We start from the raw sequence: 27,213 nt of genomic DNA, 5'->3' as shown, positions 1-27,213 counted from the left end.
TGAAAAAAACAAAACAAAAAAAACACTCATGTACACAGACCCATTGAAATGAATGGGTCAGGATTCAGTGCGGGTGCTGTGTGTTCACGTCACACATTGCACCCGCGCGGAAAACTCGCTCGTGTGAAAGGGGCCTAAGGCCTCTTTCACGTGACCATATGTATTTTGCGGCCTGCTTTTATTTTTATTTTTTGCGGATCCATTCTGACAATGCCTATCCTTAGCCGCAAAACAGACAAGACTAGGACATGTTCTATTTTTTTGCAGGGCTATGGGACAGACATACAGATGCGGACAGCACACGGTGTGCTGCCCGCATTTTTTGTGCACCCGTTGAAAAGAATGGGTCCGCATCCTATCTGCCACAAATGCGCACAGGATGCGGACCAAAAACATGGTTGTGTGGATGAGCCCTGTGGATGAGAGAAGACAAGCAACCAAAAATATTTTACTTCTTAACGCATTTTTAGATTCATATGTGCTTGTGATTATGGCATATGGTGCCTCCCTGTGGTCAACTGTAGAAATGCACCTACAGATTACTTATATCACCTAAAATATCCATCTCGGGGGTATTAGTTCTCTTTACGGAGGGCGCCTACTAGGTGTAAAGAGTCTCATAGGCCAAGCAATGCTCCTCTGGTAAAAAGGTAAATGCCAATGGCAGTCATTATGCAATGAGGAGAGGCAGATAAGGTGAGTCCATGACAATTCCAGAACCTCAGGATAGGCCATCAATCTCTGATCGGTGGGGGTTCAGCACCCCACACCCCTGCCGATCAGCTGTGTCAGAGTAGCTCAATATGAGCAGTAACCAGCAAAGAGCTTTGTAGTTACAGCGCCAAATTTTGGCATCGGAGCTACCGCATCTACATCTGATCACTGAGGGTGAGGGGTGTTGGGTTTCCGTCAATCAACTATCGATGGCCTTTTCTGAGGATACGCCATTACTTGTAAAACCCTGGACAAGCCCTTGACAAATGACACAAAGGGGTAGGACAGAGGTAGATCTAAAGAGAGTAAATATAATAACTTACCACAGGCATCTGATCATAAGATCGAATGGAGGATAGCCGATCTAAGAAAGCAGAAAATATTGTTACAGGATGTATCAAATATGTAATCATACAAAAAACATTTAGATAATATCCTAAGGAAATAAAATGGAAACTATCTGCCCTCAAAGGGGTGTTCCCACCTTAGGCACTGACTGTATTTTATAGAAATCAACATGGCCGCTTACTGCTAACCCTAAACTGTCCACACACATATAATAGCCATCGACAGATATCTACTTCTGTCTAATCCACGGTAACCAAGCAGCTCAGCAATGCCCCCGCACTCATGACATAGTTGTCCATTCCTGTTGATACTGGTGGCTTCGGGGCGACATTACCCTATGTGTAAGGCCAGCTGCAAACACTACTGTCCGGCAAGAGAGATTTGGGGAGATAATTCAAGTCACCACAGTTTTCTCTTTAATCCATTTGGTTATAGTCATGACTTCATGTTCCCAAAAGTGTCTGATAATTTGAAATAGTTAAAGCTATGGACGCTTTCAGGGCAATCATTTGTGATTGCATTTTACTCATTTTGGGCTAAAATATTTTTTTTCAATTGGTTTATAAATAATTTTTTACCAGTTTTTCTGATACATGTGGGTAAAATCAGTCTATTTGCTGACTGTCCCTCCTGAGGTCTGTGGGCTCATATGAGCCTTTATCTCTAATCTCCTGATCTGATATACACTCATTATAGGTAAACTCTGATCAAAGTGATAAGAATACGGCTTAAATGATTGTTTATAAGGTCAGGAGATCAGACATAAGGAATCACATTAGAACTCAGGAGGGACAGTCTGCATATAGACTGATTTTGAACTGCGTGTATCACAAAAACGGCTGAAATTTTTTAATAAAAACTTATTGAAAAATGATTTTTAGCTCAAAATAAGTAAATGAAATTTTTAAATCGGCAGCACGGTGGCTCGGTGGTTAGAATTGGTGCTGGGGTTCTAGGTTCGAATCTGACCAAGGACAACATCTGCATGGGGTTTGTATGTTCTCTGTTTGCGTGGGTTTCCTCTGGGTGGTCCGGTTTCCTCCCACACTGATAGGGACCTTAGATTGTGAGCCCCACTGGGGACAGCTCGATGCTAATGTCTGTAAAGCGCTGCAGAATATAGTAGCGCTATATGAGTGCATAAAATAAATAAATTAATTAAAAATGTACCCAAAGGTGTCCATAGCCTTTAAATTAGAAATGACATATGAAAAACTCAAATATAAGCCGTTGCATATGGAACATAAGAGAGGTGAGATCTAATGTTTAATAATAAATTAATGTCCTTTGTTTTTCCTACTTCTACCGGATTGGACCGGGCTACATTTTGGTATGTATTTTTTACCTTTATTTGCTGACATTTTAAATATACTGTATATAAAAAGACTACAATAGAAGAAAACTCAACCACTACAGAAAAGACTGCTGGTCACTCACCAGTTGGATTACCCCGTATGTATTCAGACTTTTCTTGAAGCGTATGAATTTGTCTTTCCAACTGTTTATTCATCTCGACTTGTGTCTCATATCTCGTCTTCCACTCGTTGCCTGCAGTGTGGTACAGAAGTAATGGAGTCACTACAGACAGTGTTAGCCTTGTGCCTTAAATACAATCACTTAGGCCTAGTTCACATGATCGTTTTTTGCGAGTGTACGGGCCGTTTTTTTGTGTTCCGTATACGGTCCGTTTCCGTATTTCCATTCCGTTGAAAGATAGAACATGTCCTATTATTGCCCGCAAATCACGTTCCGTGGCTTCATTCAAGTCAATGGGTCCGCAAAAAAACAGAACACATACGGAAATGCATCTGTATGTCTTCCGTATCTGTTCTGTTTTTGCAGAACCATCTATTTCAAATGTTATGCCCAGCCCAATTTTTTCTATGTAATTACTGTATACTGTATATGCCATACGGAAAAACGGAACGGAAAAACGAAAATGAAACAGAAACAATAAACGGAACAATGGATCCATAAAAAACGGACCGCAAAACACTGAAAAAGCCATACTGTCGTGTGCATGTGCCCTTAGAGTCAATCTTCTCAGTAAGTTCCTAGGCTTTTAAGGATTTGAAGCTCCCTGAAGTCCTCACTAGAGACTCCTGGGGATAGTGAAAGACTTCTCCATTAGTACTAACACATGCTGGTAATCATAAAAGCACACTTTACTTAGTAAGACATACTACTGGCGTAGAAAAGTAAAACGTTTTGTCAAAACTGTCGATTTGCAATAAAATAGGTCATCAATATCAGACTGTCCAGTTAGAAAATCCCAGCAGACGCACTTGATTTAGCGTTGTATTCTTTATTTAAATCATTTTTGGTATGAGAAAGGCTTTGGATGAGAAAGGCTGAATTAGCCAAAACGCGTCCTTTCTCATCCAAAGCCTTTCTCATCCCAAAAATATCTAATAACAGGACGCGTTTTGGCTAATTCAGCCTGTTATTACATATTTTTGGTATGAGAAAGGCTTTGGATAAGAAAGTCTGAATTAGCCGAAACGCGTCCTGTTATTAGATATTTTTGGGATGAGAAAGGCTTTGGATGAGAAAGGACGCGTTTTGGCTAATTCAGCCTTTCTCATCCAAAGCCTCTCATCCCAAAAATATCTAATAACAGGAAGCATTTCGGCTAATTCAGCCTCTCTCATCCAAAGCCTTTCTCATCCCAAAAATATCTAATAACAGGACACGTTTCGGCTAATTCAGCCTTTCTCAGTTTTTCATTTTTTTAGAGCCATATTTTTTTCATTTTTCTGGCTATAGTCTTGCATGACGACTTATTTTTTGCCTAACGAGGTGACATTTTTATTGCTACCATTTGGGATACATACGACTTTTTGATTGATATGTTTTTGTGAGGTGACTAAAAAAAACTGTTTTGGCATAATTATTATTAGTTTTTTTTTACACTGTTCACTTGATGGGGTAGATCATGTGATATTTTTGCAGAGCCAATTCTTACAGACGCGGCGATACCAAATATGTCTATTTTTTTTTTACAGTTTACACAATAAGAGCATTTTTAGAAAAAAAATCATATTTTTGTGTTGCAATTTTCATAGAGCTATATATTTTTTTATTTTTCTGGCTATGGTCTTGTGTGGGATGAGGTGACGTTTTTATTGCTACCATTTTGGGTTTATTGCTACAACTTTTTGATTGATTAACATAATTTTTTGGGGGAGGTGAGCTTACTAAAAAAATCTGCTTTGGCCCAATGTTTATTTATTTCTTTACGGCGTTCACCTGATGGGGTAGATCATATGATATTACTATAGAGCCGGTCGTTGCGGACGCGGTGATACCAAATATGTCTATTTTTTTTTTTTTGTTCAATTTTTTTACATTTTTAAATAATGGATTTGGGGTGAATTTTTTTTTTATTTTTTTTTCATGTGAAACATTTTTTTATTTGTTCAAACCACAAATTTTTTTATTTTGCACTTTGTGTCCCCTAAAAGGTCATACAAGACCTCTCGGGGACATTTAACTTCACTTTTTTTTTTTTTCACTATTGATTTCCCCTGTAACTGGGGCTGACACAGTAGCCCCGGTTACAGGGGAAATACACCCCCCCAGAGAGGCTGTACAGCGTAATACTATAACAGCATAATATGTCAGGTCTATGGAAGACCCTACAGCTCCTGCACTCTCCCGGCCCCGGCGGTTTACATGACCACTGGGCCGGGAAAGGAAGCGGCATAGCGCTTCCTGATCTGTATTCACAGCGCTCATTGAACGCTGTGTATACAGCAATCTAGAAGGCAGGGACACCCAGGAATGGTCCCTGCCTTCTCCCTGGGGTGCCCTGCTGTCACCCACCCGCTCGGCAGCTGCACGATTAGCATGCAGCTGCGATCTCCAGAACGTCCATTCAGAGATAAACTGACCGGCCATAGGACGTTTATAGTTAATGGGTGGTCGGGAAGTGGTTAAGGCTACTTTCACACTCACATTTTGGGCGGATCCGTCATGGATCTGCAAAAACGGATCCGTTACAATAATACAACCGCATGCATCCGTCATGAATGGATCTGTTTGCATTATCTGTAACATAACCAAGACGGATCCCTCATGAACTCCATTGAAAGTCAAGGGGAGACGGATCAGTTTTCTATTGTGCCAGATTGTGTCAGAGAAAACGGATCCGTCCCTATTGACTTACATTGTGTGCCAGGACGTCAGTCTCGTCAAGCGGACAGCAAAACGCTGCAGGCAGCGTTCTGGTGTCCGCCTCCAGAGCGGAATGGAGACTGAACTGATGCAAACTGATGCATTCTGAGCGGATCCTTTTCCATTCAAAATGCATTAGGGCAAAACTGATCCGTTTTGGACCGCTTGTGAGAGCCTTGAACGGATCTCACAAACGGAAAGCCAAAACGCGAGTGTGAAAGTAGCCTAATTTGGAGATTTCTTACTAAAATCTCAACCACTTTGCTAGTACTATACAATGCTGCGGATCTGCCGCATGTAAATCTGAGGTGGCGTCTCCTCAACGTTTGGCTATGTCTATAGGTGACTGAGACACGGCAGATTTTAATGTAGCAAATCTGCTGTATCAGGAAAAGAGGATAAGATTTAGGGCTCATACACACAAATGTATTTTTTTCCCTTGTCCGTTCCGTTGTTTTTGTGGGTTTTTTTGCAGCCCTTATGCGGAACCATTCACGTCAATAGGACTGCAAAAAAATGGAACGGAACTTGTTTGTACATACACAATAGCATTACGGACAAGGATAGGACTGTTCTATTAGGGGACATCCAACAGTCGTGTGTATGAGCCCTTAAAGAAAAGCATAAAAAATGTGAAGCATAAATTGACTGGCAGTGCAGATTTGAAATCATGTAAACCAGAGGTGCACAACCCGTGGAACGCGAAGTTTTGCGGCCCCCGTCTTCCTGGGCAGAAGCACTGCTGATCGTTCTGCCTGAAGCGCCGCATGGCGATGAATGACAGCTCCTGCACTGTAGCAGGAAAGGCTCCCGACTGTAAGTGACAGCGGAGAGCCGAGGAGAGGGCAGAAGCGCTTTATCAGCGCTTCTGCCTTCCCCTCAGATAGATGAGCGGGCCGATGAGCGGCTTCGGGCAGAGGAGCGCAGAGCTGATCAGCTCTGCCTTCTACAGGAGGCTGGTTTTCCCTGTAACTGGGGTTCATTTAAATGCCCCAGTTAGGGTCCATTCACACGTCCGCAAAACACGGACACTGGCAATGTGCATTCCGCAATTTGCGGACCGCACATCGCCAGCACTATAATAGAAAATGCCTAATCTTGTCCGCAAATGCGGACAAGAATAGGACATGTTCTATTTTTTTGCGGAAACGGAAGCACGGATGCGGAAGTGCGGATCCGCAAATGCGGATGCGGACAGCACATTCCGGCCCCATTAAAAATAAATGGTTCTGCACCCGTTCCGCAAAATTGCGGAACGGATGCGGACCCATTTTGCAAACGTGTGAATGGACCCTAACAGTGGAAATAGTAAAAAAAAAAATAATCTCTCATTTTCTCCCCAAGGTCTTACAGTGACCTCTTGAGGACTAATTATGTAGAGAAAATATATTTAATAAAAAATAAGTTTTAAAAAATTATATAATTTTTTTAAAACTAAATAAAAAATATTATAAAATACAAATAAAGGAAAAAAAGAAATAAAATATTATGTGGCAAAAAAATAGATATAAAAAAAAATCATAAAAATAAAAATGTTCACTGTCCCCCAAAAGTCTTTTTCTGACCATTTGCGGACATATTATGTGGCAAAAATATATTTAAAAAACTAATAAAACGTTCTAAAAAAAAAAATTATTAAAAAATAAAATACAAATTAAAATATAAAAAGGAAAAAGTGCAAAATAAAAGAGTGTTCATTGTCCTCCAACAGACTCTTTATGACTTCTTGGGGGACATATTATGTGGCAAAAATGTATTTTAAAAAAAATAGGTAATAAATCAATTATAAAAAAAAATAATACAATAAAATAAGTAAAAGTAAAAAAGAAAAAGAAAAGGTGCAAATAAAAAAATAAAAAAGAGTCAGTGTCCCCCAAAGGTCTTTTTATGACCTCTTGGGAGACATATCATGTAGCAGAAATATATTAAAAATGAAGTTAAAAAAAGATTTAAAAAAAAGAAAAAACACACCCACACCAACCAAAACCGTCACCATTACCGCCCCATTCACAAGAAACTATATATATTATATAAAAAAATGGCCTACACAAAATAGGGAACTAATTATAATAATTTATTTTGGTGTCAGTTTGCAAAAAAAAATACTTTTTAAAAATGTTTTATACAGTTTCCCCCAAATAAAACTACAAAAAAATAAATTATAAAGCCCTACAAAAATTATTTTTGTAGTTCAACAAATAAGATAGTTTCAGCCGTTTCAACCACTTGTGGTAAATCACAAAAAAGTGTCTGATCAATAAGGTCTTTTTCAAGCCTGGTCATTAAAGGGTTAACCAATGAGCTCCTTCCCTGCTAGTAAAAAAAGTTAAAGCGCCTACTGGTTATTGCAGGGCCCCTATAACGGTAGGAGGCGGTAATAACCAGTGAGCCCCGGCCTCTGCAGTGAAGGAAAGCGCGTACCGGTTATTGCAGGGCCCCTATAACGGTAGGAGGCGGTAATAACCAGTGAGCGCCGGTCTCAGTGAAGTAAAATGCTGATTTATGAATAGGAGGCAAAAATGATTTTTAAGACGTTCCTGCAGCATGGCCCCTGAAACCAAAGGTTCATACTTACCTGCTCCGGTCTTCTGCGCTGCCCCCATCTTCCGGTCCCCGCACTGTTTACACCTGGCAGTGCATGGCCATGGAGGACTGGAGCCGCGGGTAGCAGGTAAGTTTAAGGCCCCTTTCACACGGGCGTTGCGGGAAAACCCGCAATTTTTCAGCGCGAGAGCAAAACATTGTAATGCGTTTTGCACTCGCGTGAGAAAAATTGCACGTGTTTGGTACCCAAACCCGAACTTCTTCACAAAAGTTCGGGCTTGGGATCGGTGTTCTGTAGATTGTATTATTTTCCCTTATAACATTGTTATAATGGAAAATAATAGCATTCTGAATACAGAATGCATAGTACAATAGCGCTGGAGGGGTAAAAAAAAAAAAAAAAAAAAAAAAAAAAAAAATAATTAAAAATTTAACTCACCTTAATCCACTTGCTCGCGTAGCCGGCATCTCTTCTATCTTCATCTGAGCTTTGTGCAGTAACAAGGACCTTTGGTGACGTCACAGTCATCACATGATCTTTTACCATGGTGATGGACCTCGTGATGACTGTGACGTCACCAAAGGTCCTTGTTACTGCACAAAGCTCAGATGAAGATAGAAGAGATGCCGGCTACGCGAGCAAGTGGATTAAGGTGAGTTCATTTTTATTTTTTTAACCCTTCCAGCGCAATTTGACTATGCATTGTGTATTCAGAATACTATCATTTCCCCTTATAACCATGGTATAAGGGAAAATAATAATGAACGGGTCTCCATCCCGATCGTCTCCTAGCAACCGTGCGTGAAAATCGCACCGCATCCGCACTTGCTTGCGATTTTCAAGCAACCCCATTCATTTCTATGGGGCCTGCGTTGCGTGGATTATCGCACCGCAACGCACAAAGAGGAGCATGCTGCGATTTTCACGCAACGCATAAGTGATGTGTGAAAATCACCGCTCATGTGAACAGCCCCATAGAAATGAATGGGTCGGTATTCAGTGCGGGTGCAATGCGTTCAACTCACGCATCGCATCCGCGCGGAATACTCGCCCGTGTGAAAGGGGCCTAACTCTTCGGTTTCAGGGGCCATGCTGCTGCACGATATTCGGGACAATTACTGGGAAACAGTGTTCATAGGAGCACTCATATCTGGCCGGTATAATAGTGCCGCTGATCAGTTGATAAACACGGAATCGCTCGTTTGTCGGCTGATTTGCATATTTTATCAGGATGAAAGATGTCTGATTATCAGCAACACATCTCTCTGTGTAATTAGGGATCAGCTACCGATAATCAATAGAACTGCGGCAGCGATCATTCCTCATCAATCACTTTGCATTGGCCTGTGTAATAGACTGATGCAAATGAGCGCCGATCGGCATTTTTTTTTTTTTTTGCGGACCCTTGAAATAGTGCAATCTGACAATGCGGCCCCCAGACCAAAAAAAAAAGGTTGTGCACCCCTGATATAAATGGAGTCAGTTCTGCTGCAGTCGACTTTTCACTGTAGGGACGTATTCACATGGTGTCATGTCACTTTTTCACAGAAAACTGCGATACGAATGCACCGTGTGAATACACAGCAGCTGAATGGATTAGGCCGAGAGTCGGTCCCAGGTTTCTTCACCTTCATCTTCCACGCTGCTCAGTTTTCTTTCCAGATCTGCGACCGTGTTCTTCATATCAGATACGGACGCCTGTAACATTTCCCTGAGCAGAAGAAAACAACGAGTCAATGAACGACCGCCCGCAGCTTTCTTAGTCACCTGAGATTTTCAATGCGTTTATTTGGGTGTTTTTTTGGACACAGCGGGGGACATTCAGTTAGAGTTTTACGCCATATGTGCGACTTTTTAAGCTTCTCTGCACCTTGTTACTGTGAGGGTCAGACGGATTTACTATAACTTTCGCCAGAAAGTGGCATAAGTTAGATCTGAAGTCTATGCCGGACCCCCTCCAATCCTGATATTGATGACCTATCCTGAGGATAGGTCATCAATATTAAAAAGCCTGGACAACCCCTTTAAAAAAAAATTAAAAAAAATTAAATAAAAAAAAAGACACCAAAAAATTTTCCATAGACCTTTAGCTAACATCTAAAACTGCCATTTTTACATCAAAACATTGATAAATCTGGCCTATAATTTTTCCCCATACAGCTTGTGTTTCAAGTTCGGCGTACAAGGTTCGGGTCTGGGTTATCTAAGGTTTCCGTTTTGGTTCCGCTCGGTGGTGTACATAGAGAAGTAAGGGCCCCATAGCAAGGACCAGGCCCCCCACAGAGGACAGAAGGGTTTCTGCCTAAACCCCTTTCAATAACCCTTCGGCCATTTTCCCACTGCCTCATTTGTAAAAGTTGTTCCTTTAGGCTGGGTTCTCACCTGAGCGTTTTACAGCGCGTACGATCTCGCTGTAAAACGCCCGACGCCCCAAGAAGTACGGGAGCTTCTTTAGGGCGTCTTGTCGCGCATTTCCGTACATAGACTTCCGGGAACGCGCGACAAAGGGCGTTCGCTTGTTCCGGAGCCGCGATTGTAAACGCGCATACAATTGCGCATACAGAGCGCTCCATCGCGTACGCCGAGGTGTGAACGCAGCGTTAGAGGGTAAAGTCCTGATTAGGTTTTCACCCCCAGTAGAAGACGAGTGGATCCCAACTAAGACTGGGCCCCCTATTGCCCTGGGCCCCATAGTAGTGGCGTGGTCTGCCGCTATGGTAGTTACGCCCCTGGTTCCGCTATCGGGAACCATAACGGAATTCTTAGATAACCAGAACCTTGTACGCCCAACTTTAAACCACAAGTTCACTCATCCCTAGCAGTGACATTACAGGCGGCACGCACAGGTGGCAGGCATGCAAAAAACACACCATTAAAAACGCCAGGTGCTAAAACACCTAAAAAAAATTTTTTGTAGAAAAAACACTGATCAAGTCAGGCGTGTTTTGAGGCCCAGTCCAAATACTGCCAATGAAGGGTATGTTCACACAGCTAAAATAAAGTGCGCAAAATACAGTGGCAGATCAGTAGGCTGAGGCGCTAAAAAAAATAAAATGACGCTATTTTAACCCTTCCCCACTAAGTTCTGCTTCAAGGTTCTGGACACGTCTGAAGCTGAATTCCCATGAAGTTAATGAGAGGCTGATGGTGGCGTCTTCATAGCGGATTACAGCCTGGAAAATAGCCGTTTTCTGCGGAGGATTGTAGCCGTGTGTGAACATACCCTCACGCTGGTTTCAAGCTACGTGCCGCCATTATAAGGATTTCTCCACAGTTTATGCAATGGAAGGTCCATATTGTAAGGCCAAAACGTTGTAGCAGTGTGTATACATACTAGGGCTGCACGATATGGGAATTTTGTGCGATTGCGATTAGGGCCCTAAAAATTGCAATAACGATATGCGATGCGATATTTTAAGGGAATTGTGCTAGAGGTCTAATTGCTTGGATTTTCCCATATGAGCCGCTGACACGGCTGGGTATGACATAGTTATGGGGGATCTGTGGATGACGCTGAGTTGTGGGGGATCTGTGGAGGACGCTGAGTTGTGGGGGATCTGTGGAGGACGCTGAGTTGTGGGGGATCTGTGGAGGACGCTGTTATATGGGGGATCTGTGGAGGGTGCTGTTATATGGGGGATCTGTAAAGGGTGCTGTTATATGGGGGATCTGTAAAGGGTGCTGTTATATGGGGGATCTGTGGAGGACGCTGTGTTGTGGGGGATCTGTGGAGGGTGCTGTTATATGGGGGATCTGTGGAGGATGCTGTTATATGGGGGATCTGTGGAGGATGCTGTTATATGGGGGATCTGTGGGGGGACGCTGTTATATGGGGGATCTGTGGAGGACGCTGTTATATGGGGGATCTGTGGAGGACGCTGTGTTGTGGGGGATCTGTGGAGGGTGCTGTTATATGGGGGATCTGTGGAGGGCGCTGTTATATGGGGGATCTGTGGAGGACGCTGTTATATGGGGGATCTGTGGAGGGTGCTGTTATATGGGGGATCTGTGGAGGGAGCTGTTATATGGGGGATCTGTGGAGGGCGCTGTTATATGGGGGATCTGTGGAGGACCCTGTTATATGGGGGATCTGTGGAGGACCCTGTTATATGGGGGATCTGTGGAGGACGCTGTTATATGGGGGATCAGTGGAGGATGCTGTTATATGGGGGATCTGTGGAGGATGCTGTTATATGGGGGATCTGTGGAGGACGCTGTTATATGGGGGATCTGTGGAGGACGCTGTTATATGGGGGACCTGTGGAGGGCGCTGTGTTGTGGGGGATCTGTAGAGGACGCTGTTATATGGGGGATCTGTGGAGGACGCTGTTATATGGGGGATCTGTGGAGGACGCTGTTATATGGGGGACCTGTGGAGGGCGCTGTTATGGGGACCTGTGGAGGACACTTATGGGGGACCTGTGGAGGGCGCTGTTATATAGGGGATGTGTGGAGGACACATAGGGCCATGAGGGGGGCCAGCTTAAGACATATAGCATCTTATGCTGGTCCCCCTCATGTGTCCTAAACTGGGCACATAACTGCCTTTTGCGTGTAAAGTGTTTTACTAGTGTGTGTGTGTGGGTGAAACAATCTCTCTCCTAACAGGTCCGGCCTCTGTACTCACTATGAATGCAATGCGCGGCAGCGAGCTGGCCGGCCGGCGCGTGACTGACGTCACTTAGTAACGCTCCTGCTTCCTGAAGTGGGAGGAGCGTTACTAAGTGACGTCAGTCACGCGCCGGCCGGCCAGCTCGCTGCCGCGCATTGCATTCATAGTGAGTACAGAGGCCGGTGTTCCGAGCGCCCGTAATTTTTGCCTACCCCAACTCTGCTGAGGCTCCCGGCGCATGCGCGTGGGCCATAAATCTAACCTACCGCCCCCCCGTCGGCGCGTTCACATTCACTTGCCGTGAAATGTTGGTACCATAGTTAGTTCTGCGCAGGCGCTAACACACCTTTTCAGCCACTGAGGTGGCGAGCTCGGCGACACACCTCCTTCTGAGCCTTCCGATGCCTCTACGTCACTACCGGAAGTGACGAGGGTACCAACTTTTTACAGGTACCAACTTTTCACGGAACACCGGACCTGTTAGGAGAGAGATTGTTTCACCCACACACACTAGTAAAACACTTTACACGCAATAGGCAGTTATGTGCGCAGGGCCCCTTTATATATAATCGCGGCATTTTCGGGTCGGCCAAATCGCATTTGCCGATTATCGCGATTCGATTGTTTTTTCGATTTATCGTGCAGCCCTAATATATACATATAAATAAGATTTTTCGGTTTGGCGTGTCAAGTCTTCATTTCTATTGCATTACGGAACAAGACTACTTGTGCTGTGCGCTATTTCTCGCGAAGGAGCGCCATGTATCCTCACTTACAGAGATGGGAGTACCATCATTAGCTGGGGTTCTTAAAGGAATTGTCTTTCTTAAGTAAGTGGCATTTATCATGTAGAGAAAGTGAATACAATACTAATGTATTGTGATTGTCCATATTGCCTCCTTTGCTGGCTGGATTCATTTTCCCATCACATTATACACTGCTCGTTTCCATGGTTATGACCACCCTGCAATCCATCAGTGGTGGTCGTGCTTGCACACTATAGGAAAAAGCACCAGCCTATGCGAGCTCCCATGGTCCCGGCCATAGGGTGGCCACTGGCTTCACCCCAGAAAGCCCAACCTCACTGACCACGCCCACCTCATTGAAGCCACACCCTCTATCACCAGCCGGGGGGAAAGGGGGGAGGAGAGGGAAGAACTTTCTGAATAGAAGGTGAGCTGGGGGCAGCCGGGTGCTTCTCTCCCCCTCAGTCAGCCATGTCTGCGGCTCTAGTGGCTGCCTCAATCAGTTGCTGCAGCTCACAGTGCTGCTCTCTGAGCGTGAGCTACTGAAAGGGTGGACACCCCTGCGTCTGTCCAGGCCGATGCTTTTTCCTATAGTGTGCAAGCACGACCACTGATGGATTGCAGGGTTGTCTGTAACCATGGAAACGAGCAGTGTATAATGTGATGGGAAAATGAATAAAGCCAGCAAAGGAGGCAATATGGACAATCACAATACATTAGTAAGTGCTTTGTATTAATGCCCCTTTCACACGAACGAGTATTCCGCACGGGTGCAATGCGTGATGCGAACGCATTGCGCGCACACACGGAACCTGGACCCATTCATTTCAATAGGGCTGTGTACATGTGCATTGGTTTTCACGCATCACTCTTGCGTTGCGTGAAAATCGCAGCATGTTCTATATTCTGCGATTTTCACACAACGCAGCCCCCATAGAAGTGAATGAGCTGCGTGAAAATCGCAAGCAAGTGCAGATGCAATGCGTTTTTCACTGATGGTTGCTAAGAGATGATGTTTGTATACATTCAGTTTTTTATCACGCGCGTGCAAAACGCATTAGGGCTTTTTCACACGGGTGTTGCGGGAACATGCGCGATTTTTCCGCGCGAGTGCAAAACATTGTGATGTGTTTTGCACTCGCGTGAGAAAAATCGGCATGTTTGGGACCCAAACCCGAACTTCTTCACAGAAGTTCAGGCTTGCAATCAGTGTTCTGTAGATTGTATTATTTTCCCTTATAACATGGTTATAAGGGAAAATAATAGCATTCTGAATAAAAAAAAAATAATAATAATTTAACTCACCTTAATCCACTTGATCGCGCAGCCCGGCTTCTCTTATGTCTTCTTCTTTGCTGTGTACAGGAAAAGGACCTGTAGTGACGTCACTGCACATCACCATGGTATAAGATCATGTGACGGACCATGTGAGGACCGGAGTGACGTAATCACAGGTCCTTTTCCTGCACACAGCAAAGAATAAGACAGAAGAGAATGCCGGCTGCGCGATCAAATGGATTAAGGTGAGTTACATTTTTATTTATTTTTTTTTTACCCCTCCAGCCCTATTGTACTATGCATTCTGTATTCAGAATGCTATTATTTTCCCTTATAACCATGTTATAAGGGAAAATAATAATGATTGGGTCTCCATCCCGATCGTCTCCTAGCAACCGTGCGTGAAAATCGCACCGCATCCGCACATGCTTGCGGATGCTTGCGATTTTCATGCAGTCCCATTCATTTCTATGGGGCCTGCGTTGCGTGAAAAACGCACAAAATAACAAGTAACAAGTGATGCGTGAAAATAACCGCTCATGTGAACAGCCCCATAGAAATGAATGGGTCGGGATTCAGTGCGGGTGCAATGCGTTCACTTTACGCATCGCATCTGCGCGGAAAACTCGCCCGTGTGAAAGGGGCCTTAAATCGCATTGCACTGAACGTGATTGCAGACAAAACTGAATGGACTTGCTTGCGAAATCGCGCAGTTTTTACTGAACGCATCTGGACCTAATCCGGACACGCTCGTCTGCAAGGGGCCTAACCTACTCTACATGATAAATGCCACTTCCTGAAGTGAGACAACCCCCACTGGAGTCAGTCTACTTACCTGCCCCCAGCTGCTGGATTCTGGCCCCATTGGTCTGTCCATGGGGGTCACGTGCAACGCTGTAACCAATGACTGTCCACAGTGGTGGTGTGTCCTCCAACATGGGGGGGGGGGGGGGCTTGTAAACATATTTGACTCCATAAAGGGGGGTTTAATTTAATAACTTTATAAAAAGCTGGAAACCTCCTTTAACCCCTTAAGGACACAGGGCGTACCGGTACGCCCTATTTCCCGAGTCCTTAAGGACCAAGGGCGTACCGGTACGTCCTGACTTAAAATCGGCATTCCGGCGCCGCGGGGGTTAATCGGAACGGGATTTCGGCTGAAATCATTCAGCCGGCATCCCGTAACAACGCAGGGGGGGGTCATTTGACCCCCCCGTATCGGCGATCGCAGAAAACCGCAGGTCAATTCAGACCTGCGGTTTTCTGCGTTTCCGGTCCATTCGGGTGTCCGGTGACCCGATGAACCGGAAAAAGACTGCGATCGGTGGCGTAATTATACACCACCAATCGCAGTCCGAGGATTTGAGGAGGCGGTGCTGGCCCTGGTGCTGAACACTGCTGTCCAGGGTGCTGATTGGTGCAGGGCAGAGAGGCGCGAGATTCAAACTTCCTGCGCTCCTCTCTCCCCTCCTCTTCCTGTTCTGCACGAGCACCCGGCAGCATCGTCCAGCACCAGCTCCTGTGTCCCCCTAATCGCCATCCATCACCCTCCTGCACCCATCGCCACCCAGGTAGGTTAGGGTCAGTGAGGGAGAGGCACCGTTAGGCAGGGAAAGAAGGGAAAAGTTAGTTAGGAAAAAAAAATAAAAAAACTTTTAACTTTTACACAAAACTTTTTTTTTGATCCATCTATCAGACCCCAGACCCCCCCCTGCCACTTGCCCCCCCCCTACCAGCCCCCCACCACCACCAGCCCCCCCACCCCCTCCACCCATCCCCCCACCACTCCCCCCAACCCCCCCCCCCCCCCCACCACCACCACTAGCCCCCTCACCACCACTTTTTTTTCTGCGTTCGCTGACTGGTCGGCACTTTTTAGCGTCCGTCCACTGTTAGCGCATCGCCTGCCCCACCGCTGATCAGCGTTGTACCGCTAATCAGCAACTTTTTTTTTTTCCTAACACTTGCCCTTTTTTCCTTTTTTTAGTACGCGAACACCCGTTGCCCCCACACACACGCACATATAATAAAGTTTTACACACACGCACACCTACACGCACACACACCCATGGCCCGCCGGGTGTTCTCGGCCGAGGAGGCATATGCCCAGATTGCCTCCGACTCCGAGAGCCCCAGTGAGGATGAGGATGACCCCACATTCCTCTTATCATCAGCATCCTCCTCATCATCATCGGATGACGATGAGCCACCAAGGCGGCGGAGACGCCGCCAGGCGGAGCCAGGGGCCGCACATGCTAGGGATCCTGTGGCCCACCCTAGTACGAGCCGCCCTGGGGTTCGTACTGGTTTCCCGGCCCACCAAATAAGTTCACCGGAGACCCCTGCCGATGAACTTAGCTGGTGTCCCCCAGTGGACTTTGAGCCTGAGATTCCGGATTTCGCTGGCAATCCTGGAATCCAGATTCCCACAGTGGGGTTTACTGAAATTGACTATTTTAGTTTTTTTTTCAGTAACCCACTGGTGAATTTGATGGTGGAGCAGACGAATCTGTACGCCCAACAGTTCGTCGCTCAAAACCCAGGCTCAGTTTTGGCTAGACCCGGTGGCTGGACGCCGGTCAGTGCAGCCGAAATGAGGACATTTTGGGGCCTCGTGCTGCATATGGGTCTAGTCCAAAAACCCAGTGTCAGGCAATACTGGAGTGGGGACGTCCTGTACCAGACCCCACTGTACAGTATGGTCATGACACGCTCCCGGTTTGAGGCCATCCGGAAATGTCTGCATTATTCCGATAATGCAGCATGTCCACCCCGAGGTGATCCTGCCTATGACCGGCTGTATAAGATACGGCCTGTCATCGATCACTTTGGGGCCACATTTCAGCAGGCCTACGTACCTGGAAGGGAGGTCGCGGTTGATGAGTCGCTCATTGCGTTCAAGGGGAGACTCAGTTTCCGCCAATATATTCCCACAAAGCGAGCGAGGTATGGCGTGAAGCTATACAAAATTTGTGAGAGTACCTCAGGGTACACTTACAAATTTCGTGTGTACGAGGGGCGAGATTCCCGTATTCAACCCCCAGAATGTCCCCCCACTCTGGGTGTTAGCGGGAAACTCGTGTGGGACCTTATGTACCCACTGCTGGATAATGGTTACCACTTGTACGTGGATAACTTTTATACCAGCATTCCCTTGTTCAGGTCCCTTGCCGCCAGATCTACGTTCGCTTGTGGGACCGTGCGGAAAAATCAGCGCGGCCTCCCTGCCTACCCCCTCCAGGTACCTATCCCCAGGGGTGAGACCCGTGCACTTACCAGTGGAAACCTGTTGCTGGTCAGGTATAAGGACAAGAGGGATGTCCTTATGCTGTCCACAATCCACGGTAACGGCACCACCCCAGTCCCTGTGCGAGGTACCGCGGCAACGGTCCTCAAGCCCGATTGTATCGTCGACTACAATCGGTATATGGGAGGAGTTGATCTCTCGGATCAAGTCCTCACGCCATATAACGCCATGCGCAAAACCCGGGCATGGTACAAAAAAGTTGCGGTCTACTTGGTGCAGGTTGCCATGTACAACTCTTTTGTACTATCCCGAAGCGCTGGCAGCACAGGGACATTCCTCCAATTCTATGAGGCAGTCCTCAAGGACCTGATCTTTTCGGACCGGGAAAGAGCAGGCCGGAGTACCTCGGGAACTGGAGGCGCCCGGATCGTCCCTGGCCAACACTTTCCAGGTGTGGTCCCCCATACTGGAAAGAAGGGACGAACCCAAAAAAAGTGCAGAGTGTGTCGCAGGAGGGGGATACGGAAGGACACCACCACTCAGTGCGACACGTGCCCCGATCATCCGGGCCTCTGCGTTATCGATTGCTTCAGGGAGTATCACACTTCCATGGAGTACTAAATTTTTATAATCCCCAACAGTTCACTAGAGAACATAAAACACTATGGCTCTCAGACTTTGGAGACACGAAAACTATTTTTCTTTCCCCCAAAAATATTAGTTTTAGTGCAGGCATCCTCAAACTGCGGCCCTCCAGATGTTGTAAAACTATAACTCCCAGCATGCCCAGACAACCTACAGCCATCAGCAGGGCATGGTGGGAATTGTAGTTTTACAACATCTGGAGGGCCGCAGTTTTAGGATGCCTGCTTAGTGTCTCCAAAGTCTGAGAGCCATACATATTGGGCATCGTCGCGTGCGTAAAAGTCGTCGCTATAAAAATAACTTTTGACCAAACGCCTCGGATGAACGGTGTTAAAAATATAAAATAAAAACGGTGCCAAAACACCTATTTTTGGGCAAAATTTCAATTTAAATCCATTTTGCCGGTAATAAAGCAAGGGTTAACAGCCAAACAAAACTAAATATTTATTGCCCCGATTCTGTCGTTTGCAGAAACACCCCATATGTGGTCGTAAATGGCTATATAGCCGCACGGCAGGGCATAGAACGAAGGGAACGCCATACGGTTTCTGGAAGGCAGATTTTGATGGACAGTTTTTTTTTTGACACCATGTCCCATTAGAAGCCCCCCCTGATGTAGCCCAGACTAGAAACTCCAAAAAAGTGACCCCATCTAAGAAACTACACCCCTCAAGGTATTCAAAAGTTACTTTACAAACTATGTTAACCCTTTAGGTGTTCCACAAAACTAAATAGCGAATGTAGAAACAATTTTAGATTTTAATTTTTTTGTTACATTGCCTCAAAAAAGAGTAATATAGAGCAACCAAATATCAAATTTACCCCAAAAATAGTCCCAAAACAACAACCACCTTATCCCGTAGTTTCCTAGATGGGGTCACTTTTATGGAGTTTCTACTCTAGGGGTGCATCAGGGGGCTTGAAAGGGTACATGGTGTAAATAAACCAGTCCAGCAAAATCTGCCTTCCAAAAACCATATGGCGTTCCCCTTCTTCTATGTCCTGCCGTTTAGCCAAATAGTAGTTTACCACCACATATGGGGTGTTTCTGCAAACTACAGAATCAGGGCAACCCATTTTGAGTGTTGTTTGGCAGTTAACCCTTGTTTTACTCCTAGAAAAAAATGATTATACTGGAAAATTTTCCAAAAAATTGAAATTTCATAATTGTTTCTCCATCTGCCATTAACTCTTGTGGAACACCTAAAGGGTTAACAAAGTTTGTAAACCCAGTTTTGAATACCTTGAGGGGTGTACTTTCTTAGATGGAGTCACTTTTTTGAAATTTCTATTCTAGGGGTGCAACAGGGGGCTTCAAATGGGACATGGTATAAACAAAACCAGTCCTGCAAAATCTGCCTTCCAAAACCCATATGGTGTTCCCCTCCTTCTATGTGCCTACCGTTCGGCCAAACAGTAGTTTACGACCACATATGGGGTGTTTTTGCAAACTACAGAATCAGGGCAACCCATTTTGAGTGTTGTTTGGCAGTTAACCCTTGTTTTACTCCTAGAAAAAATTGATTATATTGGAAAATTTTCCAAAAAATTGAAATTTCATAATTGTTTCTCCATCTGCCATTAACTCTTGTGGAACACCTAAAGGGTTAACAAAGTTTGTAAACCCAGTTTTGAATACCTTGAGGGGTGTACTTTCTTAGATGGAGTCACTTTTTTGAAATTTCTATTCTAGGGGTGCAACAGGGGGCTTCAAATGGGACATGGTATAAACAAAACCAGTCCTGCAAAATCTGCCTTCCAAAACCCATATGGTGTTCCCCTCCTTCTATGTGCTAACGTTCGGCCAAACAGTAGTTTACGACCACATATGGGGTGTTTCTGCAAACTACAGAATCAGGGCAACCCATTTTGAGTGTTGTTTGGCAGTTAACCCTTATTTTACTCCTGGAAAAAATTTATTATATTGGAAAATTTTCCAAAAAATAGAAATTTCAAAATTGTTTCTCCATCTGCCATTAACTCTTGTGGAACACCTAAAGGGTTAATAAAGTTTGAAAAAACTGTTTTGAATACCTTGAGGGGTGTAGTTTCTAGAATGGGGTCATTTTTGGGAGGTTTCTATTATCTAAGCCTCACAATATGACTTCAAACCTGAACTGGTCCATAAAAAGTGGGATTTTGAAGATTTCTCAAAAATTTCAAAATTTGCTTCTAAACTTCTAAGCCTTGTAACATCCCCAAAAAATAAAATATCATTCCCAAAATGCTACAAACATGAAGTAGACATATGGGGAATGTAAAGTCATCACAATTTTTGGGGGTATTACTATGTATTACAGAAGTAGAGAAACTGAAACTTTGAAATTTGCTAATTTTTCAAAATTTTTGGTAAAAAATGTATTTTTTTATGCAAAAAAAATAACTTTTTTGACCCAATTTTAGCAGTGTCATGAAGTACAATATGTGACGAAAAAACAATCTCAGAACGGCCTGGGTAAGTCAAAGCGTTTGAAAGTTATGAGCACTTAAGTGACACTGGTCAGATTTGCAAAAAATGGCCCGGTCCTTAAGGTGAAAATGAGCCCGGTCCTTAAGGGGTTAACACAAGCCTCCTGTAATGTGTGCGCCCCACATATTCACAGCCTATAACCCGCAGTCAGTACTTGACAATACACCAGGCCGCCATTTCTCACTTCATTTTGGTCTCCATCAGCAGCTCCTCCGCCCGCCGCTCGGGGTCAGTGACCGCCCGGCTCCTCTCAGTCCTCCCCTCCATCTCGCATGCCTAGCTTCAAGCCCCTTGTTGACGTTCCCATAGCAACAGGACTTGGTCACGTGGCCATCTCCTCGCCGCATGACTTCCGCGCCGAGGTCCCTCCCTGGTCACGTGGTGCTGTAGACCTGTGACCCTTTCATTGCCGCGGGAGTCGGCAGTTTGCACCAGCCCGTGAGCCCGGAGGACTTAGAAAGTCCTTAAAGTCATGCAGCAGCAGCGACACGGTTAATTGCCAGAGAGCAGCGCGCGGGAGACATGGAGACGCCGTCGGTGCAGGTGTACAGCGGAGTGCGGGCTGCGCTGGGTGAGGGGCCCCCGGGGTAACTGAGAGGGTCGGGGTAGTGCCTGATGTGTGGTAATCTGCAGGTCACAGCTGTGTTCCCTCATGATGAATAATACAGGGGAAGATTTAAAGGGATTTTCTAGAGCTGAAAAAGTCTAAATTCAGGCTCAAAATAGGAAAGTAACAAACTCTGCAACGTGCGTCCCTTATTGATTTTGCTGCAGCCCCCCGGCAATCTGTATACATCAATGTGACTGCTGCAGCCCTCCGGCAATCTGTATGTGACTGCTGCAGCCCTCCGGCAATCTGTATGTGACTGCTGCAGCCCTCCGGCAATCTGTATGTGACTGCTGCAGCCCTCCGGCAATCTGTATGTGACTGCTGCAGCCCTCCGGCAATCTGTATGTGACTGCTGCAGCCCTCCGGCAATCTGTATGTGACTGCTGCAGCCCTCCGGCAATCTGTATGTGACTGCTGCAGCCCTCCGGCAATCTGTATGTGACTGCTGCAGCCCCCCGGCAATCTGTATACATCAATGTGACTGCTGCAGCCCTCCGGCAATCTGTATGTGACTGCTGCAGCCCTCCGGCAATCTGTATGTGACTGCTGCAGCCCTCCGGCAATCTGTATGTGACTGCTGCAGCCCTCCGGCAATCTGTATGTGACTGCTGCAGCCCTCCGGCAATCTGTATGTGACTGCTGCAGCCCTCCGGCAATCTGTATGTGACTGCTGCAGCCCTCCGGCAATCTGTATGTGACTGCTGCAGCCCTCCGGCAATCTGTATGTGACTGCTGCAGCCCTCCGGCAATCTGTATGTGACTGCTGCAGCCCTCCGGCAATCTGTATGTGACTGCTGCAGCCCACCGGCAATCTGTATACATCAATGTGACTGCTGCAGCCCCCCCGGCAATCTGGATGTGACTGCTGCAGCCCCCCCGGCAATCTGGATGTGACTGCTGCAGCCCCCCCGGCAATCTGGATGTGACTGCTGCAGCCCCCCCGGCAAGCTGGATGTGACTGCTGCAGCCCCCACGGCAATCTGGATGTGACTGCTGCAGCCCCCCCGGCAATCTGGATGTGACTGCTGCAGCCCCCCCGGCAATCTGGATGTGACTGCTGCAGCCCCCCACCGTTCCATATGTGCCAATGTGATGTCCATAGTGACTGCTGCAGCCGCCACCTCACGTGGCTTCACGGTGACATCACGTCATTGCGCAGGGAGGGATAACAGCAGGAGGTCTTGCTGAATGTGACATCTGCCGCATACATTGACATGCTTCAGATTTAAACTCCACACTGTCGGTTTCTGTGAGGATCTAATGCACGGCCTATTAGGGAATGTTCACACTGAGTTATTTCTGTGTTTAAAAAAAAAAATAAAAAAATAAAAAAAGAGATAAGGAAACCCATTTGATATTCCGCACAAGTTTTGATTCAGTTTTTGTTCCTTCCCATTTCAGTGGGAAGTGTGGATTTGGGGTGGAATCTGCTCTCCGAGAATTAGGATGTAATTTCTTTTTTTCTGTACCATGTTTAAAAAAAAAAAAAAAGTGAAATTACCATGCATTGAAATCAATGGGAGGTGTATTGCATGCATTTTCTTTGCGCATTTTAGGTGCGACATCTGCTCCAAAATTCCCTTCAAAAATCCTTTGTGTGAACATACCCTAACAAAACACACAGATGAGATTTACATCCACGATGCTGTGGATCCCCAGCGTATACAGCTTTAGGCCTCATGCACGCGGCCGGCCGAGAGCGGACCGTGGAAACCCGGCCGGGATTCCTGCTGACAGCATGAGCGCACGGCGTCATTGGTTGCTATGACGCCGTGCGCTTCATGCAGCCGCTGCCTGTACAGTAATCCACTTGCTGGTTCATCTTGTCATACTATCGTTTTCGTGGGCCCCCTGTATAACAAGATATTAATGTTCTCCTTTCTGTTTGCAGAGAAATTAACCAGTGAAGCTGCTGTTCTGGCCGAGCACACCAAGCGAGCGGCGGCGCACGACGCGACCCTGGAAAAGTTAAACACAAGCTTTCACCAGGTGAGGAGTTCTGGTAATAACCATTGTGCATTGGCCCCATTGAACATTTTTGGGATATCGCTAGAAAATGCCAAAACGTTGGAGGCCCCTTTGTGCTATCGGCCGCACAAGTAAATGGGGCTCAGCAAGGTGGGCCGAGGGTGTCACTAAGGATTGTGCAAGAATGGGACGTCGCCGCGGTGGTGTCAGGCGACCATTTGTCATGACGCAAGGGGAGCCTGACGCCACCATGCCCTGTGATTGGCTGCAGTGATGTCAAACGGGATGTTGACATCGCTGGGGCCCCGAGGAGCTTTGCAGGCCGGGATAAGGAGCGGGGAGTAAGGTAAGTACGCTTCCCTTTGCAGGTCCCTCCCATTCTTGCACAACCCCTTTAAGGTTCAGCATCTCACTATGGGAAAAGGGGGGAAAATATCTGCAGCATAAATTTGACTTTCAGTGGGGTTTCCAGTGCATGCTGCAGATATCCACTAGCCAGGAATGCTCAACCTGCGTCCCTCCAGCCGTTGCAAAACTCCCAGCATGCCTGGACAGCATACAGCTATTAGGGCATGCTGGGATGTGTAGTTTTGCAACAGCTGGAGGGCCGCTGATTGAGCATCCCTAAGTTATTTCATCCAATGCACAGGGTGAAATCTGCTGCAAAACCTGTGCCCAATTCCCATGGGTATTCTGCCATGTTGGGGTTCTCTGCTGCAAATGACAGACTTCCCATGTGGAAATCCAGGAGGTACAATCCCGCCATGTCCCCCCCCCCCCCCCCCTATATGTATCGCTTTATTACATGCACTGAAGACATCATGTCCACAGGAGCTGCTGTATGATTGTGCGCGTGTTAAGAAAAACATAAGGCAGATTTACTATTGTAAACGGGCCAGATCTCTGGAGTAGCGTGCGCTCCAACGTGGCACACATGCTCTGCATTGCATTTTTTTACTCCTCTAACAAGGCATTGTGGCTTAAAGGCTATGTAAACCTTCGGGGACTATTTTTTTTTATGATCTCTTTTTACTTATTTTGGGCTAAAAATAAATTTTTCAATTGGTCTTTATTAAAAATATTGAGCCGGTCTGTCACAAAGGGTTAACAGTTTTTCTAGCCGTGTGACTGGTGCTTTCACTTTGTGCCGGTCATCTAATAACTACGGCAAACCTGCAACATTTCAGTCACGTGTGGACGCAGCCCACGACTGTCCACGTTTACACACTCTTACTTTTAGGGTCCATTCACACATCCGTGTGTGTTTTGCGGGCTGCACATTGCCGGCACTAAGAGAATATGCCTATTCTTGTCTGCTATTGCGGACAAGAATAGGACATGTTCTATTTTTTTTTTCAGGATCGGAATTGCGGACCCGGAAGTGCGGGTCCGCAATTTCGGATCCCATAGAAATGTATGGGTCCGCAATTCCGTTCCGCAAAATGCGGAATTGAATTGCGGATGTGTGAATGGACCCTTAGCCGTTTTTAGTAAATCTGCCCCACATACAGCAGAGGAGCCCAGGTTCTTGGCTTGGGGCCTAAATGTCGGATGCACGCAAGATGCAAACCTGACTAGAATGGAGATGCAGCATCCATGTAACTCCAGGAATTTATTTCAGTTACTATGGCCTGATGTGTGACCAGCAAAATGGTGCAAAACTTGGATCCCCTTAGGCTCTGTCCTCACTCCATTCTTCTGACGCAGTGTAGTAAAGCATAGTCATAGGGGGAATTTATTAAAAGCATTTTATGCCATTTTTCAGATAATGGTAATGTGGTAGTCGTTAAATGTATGGTCTTGGTACACAGCCTGTGATGCATCTGGTGCATTTTCTTGCGTCTTGCGTGTGTACGCCACCCTAGCACTAGAATTTTTTTTTTTTGCACAGAAATGTTGCGACATTTGCAAAACGCTCAATTGATGAATGTGGTTGGAAGGTTTACTCCAATTAGCCATGTTACCTTTTGCAGTCAAAATGCAACACTGATGGGCAAGAGGGCATGAAAGTGGTGCAGATACCTAATAAATTACGCAGGGGGAGAACAGTCTATATAAAAAAAAAGGTGCAATTAACAAAAATAAAACTGCACAGAACAAATGCTACATTCCTCCCAGCTTGTGAGTCGATGGATGACGCGTGTCTATAGAGAAGCACACATCGGAAGTATATACGTGGTGTGAACTGGGGGGGCTACATCCTCTAGTGCAGTTTTTCCCAACCAGTGTGCCTCCAGCTGTTGCAAAACTACAACTCCCAGCATGCCCGGACAGCATTTGGCTGTGCGGGCATGCTGGGAGTTGTAGTTTTGCAACAGCTGGAGGCACACTGGTTGGGAAACACTGCTCTAGTGCAGGGATCAGCAACCTCCAGCTGTTCTGAAACTACAATTTCCAGAATGCTTCAGTCATTTCTATAGGTGTTACAAGAACAGCTGAACAAGTGGGAATGCTGGGAGTTGTAGTTTCACAGCAGCTGGAGTGCCTGAAGGTTGCTGATCCCTGCGCTAGCAAGTGAGGGTTTCACAGGCACTTTTACAATTAGTGAAAGGATCTAATTCTACATTACGAGCTGGTATTTCGCCGACACTAAAGCCCCATGCACACGACCTGTGTCCGTATTGCTGACACCTTCAGTGTGCAATCTACGTTTTTCTCACTCCCATCAGTAGAAATGGATAATTGTGTTAGACAAGAATAGGACATGTAATTTTCAGAACGGGCACCTGTGTGCTGCCTCGTGCGTTTTTTGCAGCCCTGTAGAAATGAACGGGGCTGTGTGTATGATATGGTGATACCGTATCTATGTCTCTAGCAGCACATCTGTGGTAAACGTCTTCAAACCGTACCCATAAGTAGTGCCGCCATCTCTCTCATATAGCGCCGCACACTTTCCATGTGGCCACATGTATCCTCTGTGTCATTTCTTCTTAGTCCTCTGTAATACTCTTTTTATGTTTTTTTCCTACAGGTTCAGTCCAGACTGGTGCGCGTTGCAGCTGTAAAACCAGAGTTCAGCAACATCCTTCTATAAAAGGACACTCCGCGGTCACAGGATGGAGCGTCATATGTGCAGCATGGTTTATTACATGTATGTACATGCAGGGATAGCCACAAGTCCTCTACAAAGCAATGCACATTGTGGAATGTGATTCTAAATAAATGCTGACCGTTGTGCAGGAGGGAAGTCTTTGGTGTAGGGTTCATGCACACTGTGCTGTATACCGCAGTCATACTGTGCCGGTGTGCCACAGATTTCATATGGAGGTTATACCCTTGAACAGGGATGCTCAACCTGCGGCCCTCCAGCGGTTGCAAAACTACAACTCCCAGCATGCCTGGACAGCCTACAGCTATTAGGGCATGCTGGAAGTTATAGTTTTGCAACAGATGGAGGGCCGCAGGTCGAACATCCCCCTCCCTAGAACGTGATTAGCAACCTTCAGCACTCTTTGGCTCCCATAAAAGTGAATGAAGCATTCTGGGAATTGTAGTTTCAGAGCAGCTGGAGTGTCGGAGGTCGCCGATCCCTGCCCTAAAAGCATTGCTTGGCACCCTGGCCCATGATGCATTTGGCTGAAACATCTGTCCCGACGCTATATTAACACACCGCATATATTACATGGGTTTGTCTCTGTAGTCAGACATCTTTGTCAAATCAGCGAATTCGGGAGGGCAAAGGAGCAGGTTTTCTAAGTAACTTAGAAAACACATTTAGGTCTATGCATTTTATTAAATATAGATTATAACATTTTAGGCAAAAATGTATGTGTTCTGCCCACGTTTATGACAGATACTAGGGACCTTAAATCATTATAAGATGAGTGACTGTAGATATTGATGCCCTGCCCCCA

General features: G+C 45.9%; 1 protein-coding gene and 1 long non-coding RNA gene across 2 annotated transcripts in view; one reads left to right on the top strand and one right to left on the bottom strand.

Moving 5' to 3' along the window:
* The window catches only part of LOC122933202 (coiled-coil domain-containing protein 169-like), a 53,581-nt gene extending 32,496 nt beyond the window's left edge, over positions 1-21,085 (bottom strand). The window contains exons 1-4 of the mRNA XM_044288045.1: positions 20,966-21,085; positions 9,412-9,494; positions 2,500-2,610; positions 1,038-1,078 (exon numbers count right to left, since the gene is read on the bottom strand). Of these exons, the coding sequence (XP_044143980.1) occupies positions 1,038-1,078; positions 2,500-2,610; positions 9,412-9,494; positions 20,966-21,048 (318 nt within the window). The 5' untranslated portion in view covers positions 21,049-21,085. The remainder of the gene's footprint in view (positions 1-1,037; positions 1,079-2,499; positions 2,611-9,411; positions 9,495-20,965) is intronic.
* A 78-nt stretch (positions 21,086-21,163) lies between these two features.
* Positions 21,164-26,541, top strand: LOC122932516. Its single transcript, XR_006388312.1, has 3 exons — positions 21,164-21,352; positions 23,283-23,380; positions 26,331-26,541. It is a non-coding gene; the product is annotated as an uncharacterized LOC122932516 (long non-coding RNA).
* Positions 26,542-27,213: the final 672 nt, after the last annotated feature.

The sequence above is a fragment of the Bufo gargarizans genome, chromosome 3 (genome assembly GCF_014858855.1).
Source record: "Bufo gargarizans isolate SCDJY-AF-19 chromosome 3, ASM1485885v1, whole genome shotgun sequence".
NCBI lineage: Eukaryota > Metazoa > Chordata > Amphibia > Anura > Bufonidae > Bufo > Bufo gargarizans.
The sequence above is the reverse complement of the archived record's forward strand: the minus strand, read 5'-3'. Positions and strand labels throughout refer to the sequence as shown.